Below are 15,067 nucleotides of genomic sequence, written 5' to 3'. Positions count from 1 at the left end.
CCCATCTTGCTGTTTTATTCCCAAGAAGTGGATCTCTTGTGCAGGTCCTTTGACCTTGCTTTTTTTTTTATGGCAAAACCAGCTTTCAGAAGGATCTGGATTATTCTTTTTCCCTTCTCAAACACTTCTGCTTTGTTGTCCCCTACAATGATGTTATCAATATATTGCAGATGTTCAGGAGCATCACTCTTTTCCAATGCAGCTTGGATTAGTCCATGACAAAGGGTAGGACTGTGCTTCCACCCCAGAAAGTCAATTCCAGGTGTATTGGACACCACATGAAAGCAAACTGTGGCCTGCATTCTACTGCCAAAGGAACCTTGAAAAATGCATTGGCAATATCAGTCGTGGTGTACCACTTGTCTGCCTTTGACTCTGCTTCGTATTGAAGCTCTAGCATGTCCGGTACGTCAGCACTCAGTGGTGGCGTGACTTCATCCAGGCCACAGTAGTCCACCCTCTGTCAGACTTTCCCACTGGCCATATGGGACTATTAAAGGGTGAGCAAGTCTTGCTAATCACTCCTTGGGTCTCCAATTGATGAATAAACTTATGGATGGGAGCCAGGGGGTCTCGGTTGGTGTGATATTGCTGCCGGTGCACCATTATGGTAGCAATCGGCACCTGCTTTTTTTCGACCCACGGCAACATCACAATGGATCTTCCAAGATGCCAGGCAAGGTAGAAAGCTGTTTAATCTTCTCTGTATCCACGGTGGCTACACCAAAGGTTCACTGGTACCTCTTTGGGTCCTTGAAGTACCCTCTCCTGAGGTAGCCTATGCCAAGGATATATGGGGCCCCTGGGCCGGTCACAATAGGGTGCTTTTGGACTTGTCCTCTGTTAAGCTCACCTCAGCCTCTGACACAGATGTGGTGGGTTGACCTTGGCTGGCCACTAGATGCCCACAAAGCCACTCTGTCACTCCCTCAACTGGACAGGGGGAGAAAATATGACAGAAGGCTCGTGGGTTGAGATGAGGACAGGGAGATCACTCAGCAATTACTGTCACAGACAAAACAGACTTGTCTTGGGGAAATTAATTTATTGCCAATCAAAGGTCAGAGTAGGGTAATGAGAAATAAGAAGAAACCTAAAAACACCTTCCCCTCACCCCTCCCTTCTTCCCATGCTCAACTTCCCCATGCATTGCTACAGGCTTGGGGAGGTGTGGCTGGAGAGCTGTGTGGAAGAGAAGGATCTGGGGGTTCTAATTGACAAGCAGCTGAACATGAGCCAGCAGTGTGCCCAGGTGGCCAAGAAAGCCAACGGCATCCTGGCTTGTATTAGAAATAGTGTGACCAGCAGAAGCAGGGAGGTGATAGTCCCCCTGTACTCTGCATTGGTGAGGCCACACCTGGAGTATTGTGTCCAGTTTTGGGCACCTCAATACGAGAGAGATCTTGAGGTGCTGGAGCGAGTGCAGAGGAGGGCAACAAAGCTGGTGAAGTGCCTGGAGAACAGATCCTATGAGGAGCGACTGAAGGAGCTGGGACTGTTCAGTTTGAGGAAGAGAAGGCTGAGGGGAGACCTCATCACTCTCTACAAGTACCTGAAAGGACATTGTAGAGAGGTTGGTGCTGGTCTCTTCTCACAGGTGATTAGTGACAGAACAAGGGGGAACGACTTTAAACTCCAACAGGGGAGGTTTAGACTGGACATTAGGAAAAAATTTTCCACAGAAAGAGTGGTCAGACAGTGGAATAGGCTGCCCAGGGAGGTGGTGGAGTCACCATCCCTGGATGTGTTTAAGGGTCATTTGGATGAGATGTTGGGGGATATGGTGTAGGGGAGAACTTTGTAGAGTAGGGCTGAGGGTTGGACTCAATGATCCCAAGGGTCTTTTCCAACCTGAATGATTCTATGATTCTATGAACTTCACACCTGACTTCTCTACCGCCTTCCCCCGAGAGTCACAGGGGGATGGGGAATAGGGGTTGTGGTCAGTTCATCACACATTATCTCTGCTGCTTCTTTCTCCTCACACTCTTCCCCTGCTCCAGTGTGGGGTCCCACCCATGGGAGACAGTCCTTCACGAACTGCTCCAATATGGGTCCTCTCCACAGCATGTAGTAATTCAGGAACAGATTGCTCCAGCATTGGCCTCCAGCAAGGCCGCAGTTCCTGCTAGAAAACCTGCTCCAGCATGGGCTCCTCTTCATGGGGGCTGCAGTTCTTGCCAGGAGCCTGCTTCTGCACAGGCTCTCCACAGGGTCATAGATTCCCTCAGGGCACATCCACCTGCTCCAACGTGGGGTTCTCCACGTGCTGCAGGAGGATATCTGCTCCACCATGGACCTCCATGGGCTTCAGGGGGACAACCTGCCTCACCATGGTCTTCTACATGGACTGCAGGGGAATCTCTGCTCTGGCTCCTGGAGCACCTTCTCCCCCTCCTTCTTCACTGACCTTGGTGTCTACATAGTTGTTTCTAACTCACATGCTCTCACTCCTATCTCCCAGCTGCTGTTGCACAGCATTTTTTACTGTTTCTTAAATGTTATCACAAAGGCACCACCAGCTTCGCTGACTGGCTTAGCCCTGGCCAGCAGCAGTTCTGTCTTGGAGCTGGCTGAAATTGGCTCCATCCAACATGGGGGAAGCTCCTGGCATCTTCTCACAGCAGCCACCCCTGTAGCCCCCCCGCTACCAAAACCTTGCCACGCAAACCCAGTACAAGACAACTGTTGGGATTCCCCGTCACTCCAGAAATCCAGATTGGTTCCATGCCCTTATACACTGGAGGCATTAGGGTATGCTGTGCATCGGTGTCCACCATAACCTTGTACTCCTTTTATGATTCCCCAGTCCCTAGCTAGGGATCCTAGCTGCTGAACTTCCCTACCCTCTGATTCTTGACTATGGGCTCCAGTATCCCAGCATTGGAACAACCACCTGATAATTCACTTGCCAGCCTGATGGCCATAATATTTTTGCATATCTCACAGCTCACTCAGGGATAGGGACCAGGTGGTTCCTACCTCTTTTATGATTTTTGTCTCTTCCCCCTCCTGTTCTTGTGACTGTTCTGCTGCAGAACAGGCTGCCTCTTCCGATTCTTCCTCATGCTTCCTCTCAGGAAGAGCATCTTCCTCCCTTACTAACTGGGTCAACCTCTGCTGCCATTGTTTCTTCTGGACTACAGAAGCGACTGTTACATTTGAGGGTTGAGTATGTGGCTTAGCCACAATGTCTGTTTGTATGTCCTCAGATCCAGAGACCCTTTCACCCCCTTAAGGGTGCTGGACAGACCCCAACACAGTGTGAGGTTGTGTCTCTTTAGTATAGACAAGACATCCTTTCTTCAGGTGGTCTGCCACTTCAACAGGATTCTGTGCCTGTCTGGGTATGAAGTCCCAGACCATTGGAAGTGAAAACTGTTCTAGGCACTTACCCAAATTCTTCCCTACACTTCGCTGCCCATGACTCGACTGCCTAAGGGCACATCCCCATATGGCATTCCCAACCTGAGGGCACATCCCTGTGTGGTGTTGGTTAACCTCAGGAAAAGCTAAAATCAGATTCATGGTGCACACCAATATGAGTATTTTGTGATATTCAGGAAAATGAAGGGTCAACAAGAGAGGAAACATCTATCCTGGAGGAGAAGAGGGGGGAGGTGCCATTCTTCATTTGCCCCACAAAGTGGCTCCCAGAGAAGAGGAAAAAGATGTAATTGTTAATTGTCTCCACAAAATGCTTCTTGGAGTACTGGGACAGCAGCAGTGCAGGTCCCAAATACCAGTCAGTGCTTTTATCATAGCTCTCCCAGGAAAAACAATAAAAAACAAGTGATGAACCACACAGTAAAAGGTGAAAGCAGCCATTAACAGGCACTGGAGTTTGATGTACAGCAAGAGAGGGAGCACACCACAGAGCAGGTAAGGGAACAAATAAATCAGTACTGAGAGCATGAAATTCAAGATTGTGACCAGCAACAGCCTGCCAAGTAACACCTAAACAGCTATAACAGCTATGAATTCAGTCTAACACGCTCCAATCAAATCTGTTGTTATCTCAAACCCCTCAAGTCCCACATTGGGTGCCAAAAAGGACTGTTGTGGGTTGACCCTGGCCAGCAACTAAGCACCCACACAGCCACTCTCTTGCTCACTCCCCACCACAGCAGAATGGGGGAGAGAATCAGAAGAGCAGAAGCAAGAAAAACTGGTGGGTTGAAATAAAGGCAGCTGAGTAAGTGAAGAGGGGGAAAAATGAGGGGGAAGCAAGTGAGGCAAAGTCAATTGCCAGTCTCCGAGCAACGGCGACTTTAGAAAGACACCCCCTACCCCCACCCCGATTTTATTGCTGAGCATGACATTATATGGCATGGAATATCCCTTTGGTCACTGGGATCACCTATCCTGGCTGTGTCCCCTCCCAATGTCTTGCCCACCCCCAGCCTACTTTGTGGGGGCAGAGTAAAAAACAGAGAAGGCCTTGACAGCATGTAAGCACTGTTCAGCAACAGCTAAAACATTGGTATGTTATCTACACTGTTTTGGTCACAGATCTAAACCACAGCACCATAGGGGCTGCTATGAACAAAATTAACTCCATCCCATCCATATCCAGTATACCTGGAATCTTGCACAGATCAAGATTTCAGCACTGTTAGATTTGTGCATTTGTCTTGATTGTAAATGTAATGCAGGCTAACCCATTAATAATTTTCTCTACGTTTTATGTTATATTTTTATTTGAATAAAAGGTTATCCATGTTTTTAAAACAAAGTATTTTAAAGCAAAATGCTCTTCCTTATTTTTATTTTTTAGTACGTGATTATTTTGCTATCACTGTGAAGAGATGATTTTTTTTTGTTAGAATTCTTACTAGGGAAGTGAAATCCAAATAATTTCTAATATTAAATGTTAAGATACTTTATCCATAGATCTTATGGTGATAATTAAATTTAATAAAATGAATAGGAATATACTATGAACAAATAGGATTAAAAAGTGGTGTTTCTTGTATAGATTTTAAAGTTAAAACCATTCCTAAATACATTCAGATACTTGAAAGTTCATTCCTAGTCATGCAAAAGCACAAGTAATCAAATGACATAGTTAACTAATGTAAAAATAGACATAGCATTCACATAATGCAGAGCACAGAGATAATGTTTTCTTATTTTGTTTAAAAATAAATATTTGTATAAAATTATTATAAAATTATTGTTTATTTAATATTTTTCTTATTATGTAGTTTAGAACCATTTGTCTTCTATAATATTAAACTGTTTCACTTTTTAATCACAAAATCATAGAATGGTTTGGGTTGGAAGGGACCTTGAAAGGCCATCTAGTCCAACCCCCTGCAATGAGCAGGGACATCTTAAACTAGATCAGGTTGCTCAGAGCTCCATCCAACCTGGCCTTGAATGTTTCCAGGGATGGGGCATCTACAACCTCTTTGGGCACCTATTCCAGTATCTCACCACCCTCGTAAACATTTCTTCCTTGTATCTAATCTGAATCTACCCTCTTTCCAGGAATGAATTCCCCTTTTTAAGGGGAATGAATTATCCGTCTGCTTCATGTTGTGCTGAGGTTTCTGTGTGTGTAGCTTTCAAATTTTATTGGCCTTTTTTTCTGATACCTTGTTTTACAAATAAATTTCTAATTTATAGTTTACTTTTTGTAACTCCACTAAGTGTTGGTGTTTTGGATGCTTTTCCCACCGGTTATTATCCTGCATGTTTCAAAAATTCATTCTGTTCTTTGTGATTATATTTTTTTCTGTGTTTCTAAAATTTCTAGATTATATTGTGTTTCTATTACAATTCACAAGTGTATTCTTTGGCATTTTCAGCTTTTTTAAAGTTTATCTTATTTCCATTTTTAGATTATAAAATGTTAAATAAGGCTGTTTATAATGCTGATCCTTGCAGTGTCCTAGATTCACAAAGCCTTTCCTCTTTTAGTATAGCACTGTAAATGTTATTCAGGTAAAATGATCAGGATTTTTTTTTTTTTTAAACTGTGCATTCCTTTTTTAGGCTATCCATCATACAAAAAAAATTCCTATTTAATCAGTTCAGTATTTTGTTTCTGTCCTGATATTATTGGACTGATTATTTTCTGCCCACTTTTAAAGTGAAATAATGTCAATTTATTATCATGCTGGTAGAGGGATATATCACTTACTGCATTTACTTATTGTTTCACAGATTCATAATGTATCCTGTGCTCCACAGTATAACTTACATGGAGTATATGTATCCTGTAAAGTTTGTTTTTTCAACATTCTATTTACTAACCACAGAATGATTGCAGTGGGAAGTGTCGATATAGCTATAAAAGACTCACATCAGAAATATCTAAAATACCAGACAAACCAAGGCAGCAGTATGTAGGCTTTTTTTTTACTAGCCCTGTAAATTCTTTGGAATTTGTAGGAACAGAAAATATTCAAAGGCTGTGCATAGGCAAATTTCCCAAATCATCATAGTAACTGAAAATAATCGAAGACATTCAGGATTTTATAACTTCAAAGCAATCTGCAAATATAAATTTCTCTCAAATCTCTGTAAGGCAAGTAGAAGTCTAACATTTGAGATGAAAATGAAATAATTTGCTAAAAACCTGTATAGAATGTCAGTTTCAGAAATAGGAAAATTGTGCAAGTTTACTGGAATGTTTTTCTATACCTGGGCTTGTACTGTGTAACAATCTAATATTATATTAAAATTAGTGTCAGTTTTATTAAAAACCCAACTACCCATTATATTTTGAGTGTTTGCAATCATGACTGTTTTTTTATTGTCAAGAACATTTGTGGAATTGCCACATGAACAAAGTAGTTGTTTTGCAATGAACTATTCTCATTGTCATTCTGTACAGTAAGTATAAGGAAGTTTTTTTTAAAAAGTCAAACATGAAAATACATTCATTTCAGGTAAGGGTGATGAGGATTCAACAAATAGAGAAGGACGTTCTTTGTATACGACAGCTCCTGCAATCACAAGCAATTGAAGCAGAGGTTAGTGAGCAATTTCTTGCCTTCTTTTGATTAGGATATGTATCTTTTTAAAAAAAGCAAATTACTTAAACGAGTATATTGGTGGGCAGCATTATTTGTATCATCAAGTGATGTCATGGTTCATAAATTAGTCAATATTCATAGGCTGTAGCTGCCTTGGGAATAAAATTTGGTAGTGTGTTACTTGCTCTGTTAGCAGTGAACTGAGGGTGGAAAACTTGGAATATTCTTTATGCTACTGTTGAATTTTAATCAATAATTATATATCAGTTAAAAGTTTAACTAGCAATTTCAATAAAAAGGTCAAAATGCAATGTATTATAAAGGCTGAGTATTGGTTTTAGCAAATAATTATAACAGTTTTGCATGTCTTTCTAAATATGAATCTCTGATAAGCAGCTTCATGGTTTGCTTATCTTTTGAGATAAGAAAAAAAAGGGCGAATACAGTTTCTGTCAGACTTCATTAGAGAAGCCTTGTATGTTTTTAGTGTTTAAGTATTATATTCTATATTAAGAAGTACAAGATAATGTTTCCTGTAAATGGCAAAGTCCATAATAATAATTGTCATTAACAAAAACTGCACTCACAGTGGAAATTAATTTACAAGCTCAGCTCTTTCTCATACTTGTAAATGAACTATAAATTGTATGTTGGACCTGAATATTTTATTGTTTGTCTTTGCCCAAAATAACTACTCTGAAAGTTCAGGGCAGTTTTTGAATTATTAAGGGATAGAGATTTTTCCACTGTAGAAAATAAATTATTTCACAATTCCATTTTTTGGAGGGAAAATCTGGTATTATAAGTGAAGCTGACAGTAGTGTGTATAATTAAAGTTGTCTAGTCTTTTGACATGTTAGCCAGTCCAGCTGCAATTTTGTTTAATTTATGCCCTTGATTGCTGCTTTTAAAAATCACTAAACATTTTTGAGAATTAAATTACCAGTTTATTTTCCTAAACTTTTCATTTAATTCTGTCAGCACACTTACTTGTGGTAAAACACGATTTGATTTTTTGGAGGAAGAGAATTTTGCTTTCATAGTAAAATGTTTCCTAGTTTGGTTTGTATAAGTCTCCTAAAATCAGACTAGCAGACTTGCACAGTTGCATTAAGCAACTGAATTAAATGACAATAGCATTGGGCTTTGTGGTCTGAACAGTAATAGAGTCTGACAAGACCTTATAAAACAAAACTTTATTGAAGCAGTAGGAAAGATGAGCAACAATGCACCCATATGGTGACTCACCCAATCACTGACAGCAAACACAGGATCATAACTGATGCCCTGGCTCTGGTGGACTGCCAGGGACACTTGGTGTCTGGGTCATCTGGCAGCAACAGCTAGTCGTGGAAATGCCTTTTGACTGTGGGTAAGAGTTGCACAGCCTCTTGGCTCCACCAATGGCAGTGTGATTTGAGAGAATTATACCTTACATGACTAATGTGGGTGGCATCCTGCCTATCCTGAAGATGTCAGTCAGGGAGCAGGACGTTGACAGTCTGTCTATGCTGCCAATACTGGTCAAGGGCAAAGTGTCACTTCCACCCCTTGATTCTCTCAAATCATCACTTGACATGGAGTTATAGGCTAGGGTGTTATTTTGCGGGTCGTTAGCTATATAATAAGCTAGGTGAGGTTGGTGTTCTGACACCTGCAGGGTATGTTACATAGTCAGAGGTTGAAAGCTGGTACATCACAAGATGGGTACTGTAGAATCACCTCTATCAAGTATCAGTTGAGATGGGCATCTCTGGGAGGTGATTGCTATAGCATCTTCCCACTTGCTACAAGACAGGCTGTGAAAGAGATTACAATTCAGGGGAGTGGCTTGACCTGTGGAATCTAGTGGTCCCCAACCTGGGTCGGGGAGTGGCTTGACCATGACTGGGAAAATGCTTTACAACACAGTCTACAACCCCATCCACTGATACGAAACAGAACATAACCAATGACAGTAAACAAGATAATTACACAAGATGCAGACAAAATCTTTTGACAACAACCCTGAGATCTGGGAACCAAGAGGTAAGCCCTGACCACAGTTCGCCAATTCCTCAATTGGTATTTTCACTTGTCACCTGATGCAAGGGCTTTAGTTGTTCCTGGATTTTCTGAAGGTCGGTCTCAATATGTTGATCTTGCTTGGCATAGACACAGCAGGTAGTATTTACTAACGTGCAAACGCCACCTTGTGTGTCCAGCAAGTAGTCTAAGGCTAGACAGTTCTGAACAGTACTCTGTGATACTTGAGCGACTTCTTGCTGCAGTGCTTGGATGGCATCGGTTGTTACATTTTCTATATTTCCCAGGGTAGCAGAGAGATTGATGGTCACTTTCCCCAGCTCAGAGATCCCTAGCCAAGGAAGGAGAATCCATGCAAACTGGTGAAATCCAGATCCTCATTTTACCAAAGGGTTAATACCACACCAATGTCGCAGGATGTTAGGGTAATTGCGGACATGGATCATGAAGAGTCTTCAACGTGCATCCCAGGCACTATGCATCTGTGTGTGCAGGTCCCCTCTCACCTCTATGGGAAGGTTCTCATGGCACTGTTGCCACACAGCCAGTATAGGCTGGGGGCACCCATTGTGCTAAGGTCATGAAAGTGAGTGATGTCTTTCAGGCAATTGTTAATATTGGCATGGTAGGTTTGCATGGTGTAGGATGGACCCTGATGCATGGTTTGTAGTTGATGACGGGATGGGTCATAGCCTGTAAAGTTCTGGAGGACATAGAATTCTGATCCATTCTTTACCAAGGTGGCAATGGGTGGTTGGTGGTTGAGAGATTAGCCTGAATGGAGTAATATCTGACAAAAGTTTTTGGTGCATGGCCCCACAATTCCACCAATACCGGCACTCCCACCACAGGAACCCCTTAGTGCCCAGATGCAGGATGTTGTGTACAAATCCAACAATCAGTTCCCTTTCTAACATTCACCAGTGCTCGAGATGTGTGAATAAAAAAGTTAGAATCCTAACCAGCAAGGCCCTGGTGGACTGTCCCTAAGAACAATATCTACAACATATTCAAAATTTGGGCTTGCACAGAATAACCAACAGTAGTACAAGTAAAACGACTACAGTAAGCAGCAGTATAGCAGGAGGATTTTTTCCAGATTGTTGTGGTTAAGATAAAGGCAGTTTAATAATAGGGAAAGCAAAAGCTGTGCACACAAGCAAAGCAAAATAAGGACTTCATTCACTCCTTCCCATCAGCAGGCAGGTGTTTAGTCATTTCCAGAAAAGCAGAGCTTCATCACACATAATGGTTACTTGGGAAGACAGATGTGATAACTCCAAATGTTCCCTCCCCCTTCTTCCCTCAGCTTCCCCAGCTTTTTGTGCCCTCCCTCCCCAGCCTAGTCACTGTCAGGGCAGTGTGAGAAGCAGAAAAGGCCTTGACACTGTGTAAGCACTGCTCAGTAATAACCAAAACATCCCTATGTTATCAACACTGTTTTTATCACAATCCCAAAACATAGTGCTGTAGGAGCTGCCATGAAGAAAGTTAACTCTATCCCAGGCTAAAACCATTACACAGATAAGTCCATCCATCCAGGGTGGTACAGTAGTCAGGCTGAGTTGGCGGCTCAAGGCTCATCATGGACATTATCACTTCCTAAAATAGAAAATCATTTCTAGGACAGCCTGAAGGCTGTCAACATTGAGATTTGGGCCCTGGTGTCCACAGCAAAGGTGAATGGGTGCCCAGTCATTCACAATATCTTCCAACTGGGGATAGGACATGGGGTAAGCAAAAGGGTCTGGCCGGGAAACAGAGCTAGGAGGTGGATCTCTGTCCAGTGGCAGACACCTGCCCACCAGTTCTCCAGCAGCACTTCAGAGAGGAAGGAGGGATTGAAGGGTTTAACACCAGCGTGCTGGGAGGTGCTGGAAGGCTCACAGGGACGGGGGGAATGGGACACGGACAGGACAGGCTGGGGACTGGCCAGGACAGGATACAGGGACTGTCACATCCCACTCAGACGAGGGAGACAAAAGTGATTTAGATTTGTAAATCCCAACGGAATGGACAATGGTGAGACAAGTCTCAAAGTCCAGACATTTATTAACTTCCCACAATGTACTAATTGGATACATGATAATTGGCTAAGTATATAATGAGTTATGGCAAGCGATATAGTATGTCTTGCGTTACTTAACAGTAGTGAGGGAAAAGGGGAAAAAGGAAAGAAGAGAGATAGAGAGAGAGAATAGAGAAATAGAGATCACTGGTCCGGGTTCCTGCGTTGGTCCCATCTGAGTTAGTCAGGGATGCATCCGTCTTCTTCACTTCTTCACATCTTCTTTTTCCTTTCTATATTTCACCCCTCGCTCCCCCCTCAATTTATACCCACTTTCCTTGGGTCCGTCCCCTAGGTCGACCCACATCCCTACGTATCCCATGTACGGGGAGGGGTAAGATGTTTCATGGGATGATGTAATTAGCGTGATCACGTTAGCCCTCGTTAGCATATTGAGGGGTGTTAACTTTAATATGCATTTCGTGGCTAATGAAGCAAAGGACATTCACCGGACAGATGGCCCTTGAAACTTTACAAGATGCACCAGAGCAGAACCATCCTGTCTTCACAGGGCTCCCTCCTCCAGCCCATCCTGTGCTATCCAGGCAGCCTTATCAGCTCCAAACTCCACACTATCCACCCTGTGACTTGCGAGTGTTTGAGACATTCCTTGGCTCAGAGGGCCTCTGCTCCCCCCCATCCCTTATATCCCTCAGGCTGTTTTTTCTTGCAGGCCTGTTTCTCCCAGGCTCTGTTTTGGGGAGTTACAAGTCATCTCTCACAGGGACCTGATGATGACCATTCAAAAGCCGTAACAAAACGCTGTTGTATGGATAGAAATTATTTCAGAGGTATATAACAACCACAAGGAAGGTGCAATCTGGTAGATGTCAGAAATAGGCAAAGATTTAATCTCTAGTTTTGTTATAAAATTAAACTCTGTGCACTTCATAAGTAATTTTAAGCAAAATTACATATCTTTCCTCCCTTTCTCAAGTAACCTTAATTGAGCGGATACAGTAGAATGCATCTATTAAAGCTTGTTTCTAAAGTAACGAGGTCCTCTATTAGCTATAAACCTCTATAAAGAAGCTAGGATCCTAGCAGTCATTTGTCAATGGTTTACAAAAAGTTTTAACATCCTTTTTACTGAGCTGTTTTCTCTGTATCTTGGATAATAGCCTCTTCCTATTAGCAGACATTCTTTTAAGGCAAATCATGGTGATTAGTGCTTCGGATTTTAAAGATATTTGTTACTGACCTAGCCAGTGACCAGTGCGGATTGATAAGGTTACCTATGATGGTATTTCTGTTTTCCCAGATGGTGTAAGACATACTTATTTTTAAATAAAGCAAAACTATGTTAAAAATAATAAAATTGCTTGGTACTGAAAAGTTAGCAGTGTAAAACAACATAGCCTCCTTTAGTGTAAATATGATACACTTGTTAAATACACTTAGTCTTTACTACACAGTATGTAGGACTTGACTAAATTCAGGGCATATTCAATGCCTGAAGAATGCAATGAAGAAGGCAAATGGGACGATGATAAGAAAAAAAGAGGATACTCTTCTGTCTTTAAAGCCTAGGACTACAGTCCAGGAAGGTCAGGGTCTTGTCCATGTTCTGCCATGGACTTTTAGTGAGCAATTTTATTACAGTATAATTTTTTATTTTCAGATAAATATACAAGATGCTTCTTTGCATAACATTTGTAATTTTCTCTAAAATCAGTGGTACTCTTGTCATGTGACATTTAGAGAGAGGTGCCCATCTTTATTTCAGAATGAAAATACATTTCATTTACATTTTTTTGTTCCACCATTCAATATTAAAGTTGATGCATTTTTTCAGTAAGATGAGAGAGAAGCACAAAAATTACCAATCTAATGTACAGGTTTTCTCTGCGTAGATTGTCTGGTTTGTTATTGAACAGATATAATTAGTATAGTTTGCAAAACAATTTGAGGATATTTTCAAAATATGTGTTATGAAAGCTTTCAAAATACTTCTGAACAAAAATGCCCAATTTATTATTAGTGCTCTGATTTGTATTTATTTATATTATTCTGAGATAACAGAATCATAGTTCACGCATTCTGCTTCACAGTTCTTCAAAAATCATGTCCCAGAATTGGTTGTGCTGTTTAATACACTGGACCTGTGTGCTATTCTCTAGATGCTGTATCACATGTAGAGATTACAGAGTCTCTTGTTGTTTACATTCTGTGGTACTATAGCTGATGTTGTTGGTAACCTATATATTTTCATCCACAGGTCCTACCCTCAGTGTTAAAAGATAATGCAAAGATGGGGCATACTTGTAGTGGTTATGCTATCTTTAAAACCACTAACTCACAGTCTGACAGAGATTAATATTAATTTATTTACAGTATTTTTTTTAAAAAGATAGAAAATATATTATAGTCATCCTTATGTGTGTGTATATATATAGACTAGAGTAAAATAGGTACAGTTGGAAGGTACCTACAACGGTCATCTAGTCCAACTGCCTGACCACTTCAGGGCTGACCAAAAGTTAAAGCATGTTATTAAGGCAGTGACCAAATGCCTCTGAACACTGACAGGCTTGGGGGATCAACCGCCTCTCTAGGAAGCCTGTTCCAGTGTTTGACCACCCTCTCAGTAAAGAAATGCTTCCTAATGTCCAGTCTGAACCTCCCCTGGTGCAGCTTTGAACCATTCCCATACATCCTATCACTGGATACCAGGGAGAAGAGATCAGCAACCTCCCTCTCCATGTCCCCTCCTCAGGAAGCTGTAGAGAGCAATGAGGTCGCCCCTCAGCCTCCTTTTCTCCAAACTAGACAAACCCAGAGTCCTTAGCCGCTCCTCATAGGACATTCCTTCCCGCCCTTTCACCAGCTTTGTTGCCCTCCTCTGGATGCATTCAAGGACCTTAACATCCTTCTTAAATTGTGGGGCCCAGCACTGCACACAATACTCAAGGTGAGGCCACACCAATGCTGAATACATCAGGATAATCACCTCTCCTGACCAGTTGGACATGCTGTGTTTGATGCACCCCAGGATGTGGTTTGCCCTCTTGGCTGTGAGAGCACACTGCTGGCTCCTGTTGAGCTGCTGCCCACCAGCAGCCGCAGACCCCTTTCTGCAGGGCCACTCTCCAGCCACTCCTCTCCCAACTTATACTTGTGTCCAACGTTACTCTGTCCCAGGTGCAGAATGTGGAATTTGTTCTTGTTAAATTTCATGCCACCAATGATTGCCCAATGCTCCAATCTATCCAGATCCCTCTGCAAGGCCTATTGTCCCTTGAGAGAGTCAACAGCACCTCCCAGTTTGGTATCATCAGCAAACTTGCTAATGGTGCATTAAACTCCTGAATCTAGATCACTGCTAAAAATATCAAACAGGACTGCCCCTAGAATTGTGCCCATAGAAAATGGAATTTGATAAACCAAGTATAGTTATGTTGCGGAAGCTCTCAAATAAGCAAATAACAACCAAACATAAAAATTTATTTTCAACACAATTAACTAGCACTCTGCAAACATACAACATCGGATTCAAATGTCTGTGAGAACAAAACTATCACCACAAACATCCTAGGGTTTAACAACAACCCAAAATCCTCTGTCACTCACCTAAAAAAATGAGGGCTCTCAATCTTGAGGAACTTCTTAGGGCAGCGTCCCAACCCATAGGAACCTCAAGGAGTTTCCTTGGGTGGCATCCCAACCCAAGGGGAGAGTCCTCGACCACAGCACACTGCTCCAGGGGGGACAAGCTCAAAATGGCTCCCCCAGGGGACTCCATTTATACCCCAGCCAAATCTGATCTGTGGTCAGTATCGTCTCCCATTGGCCGAGGGCCCCAAGTACCGTACAGGCCTGAGAACAAGGGCACAGAAAAAGGTAATCAGTAGCCGCTACATTTCAGCAGCCAGGAAGCCTCATTTTCATCGGGTTGGTGCACCTGCCACAAGTTATGCAAATGAAATGAGAGGGATAGAAGAGAGTATTGTCTGACTTCAAGCCAGTTCCAAGGACAGAACAGTTTATG

The 15,067-nt window shown here is 42.3% G+C and overlaps 1 protein-coding gene across 1 annotated transcript in view; it reads left to right on the top strand.

The window, feature by feature from the left end:
* LOC141917655 (adenomatous polyposis coli protein-like) overlaps nt 1-15,067 on the top strand; it is a 124,521-nt gene that overhangs the window by 59,434 nt on the left and 50,020 nt on the right. The window contains exon 7 of the mRNA XM_074811017.1: nt 6,900-6,983. Coding sequence (XP_074667118.1) covers nt 6,900-6,983 — 84 coding nt within the window. The remainder of the gene's footprint in view (nt 1-6,899; nt 6,984-15,067) is intronic.

Source organism: Strix aluco, chromosome W, assembly GCF_031877795.1.
Source record: "Strix aluco isolate bStrAlu1 chromosome W, bStrAlu1.hap1, whole genome shotgun sequence".
NCBI lineage: Eukaryota > Metazoa > Chordata > Aves > Strigiformes > Strigidae > Strix > Strix aluco.
This window is presented reverse-complemented; position numbering and strand designations above follow the sequence as displayed.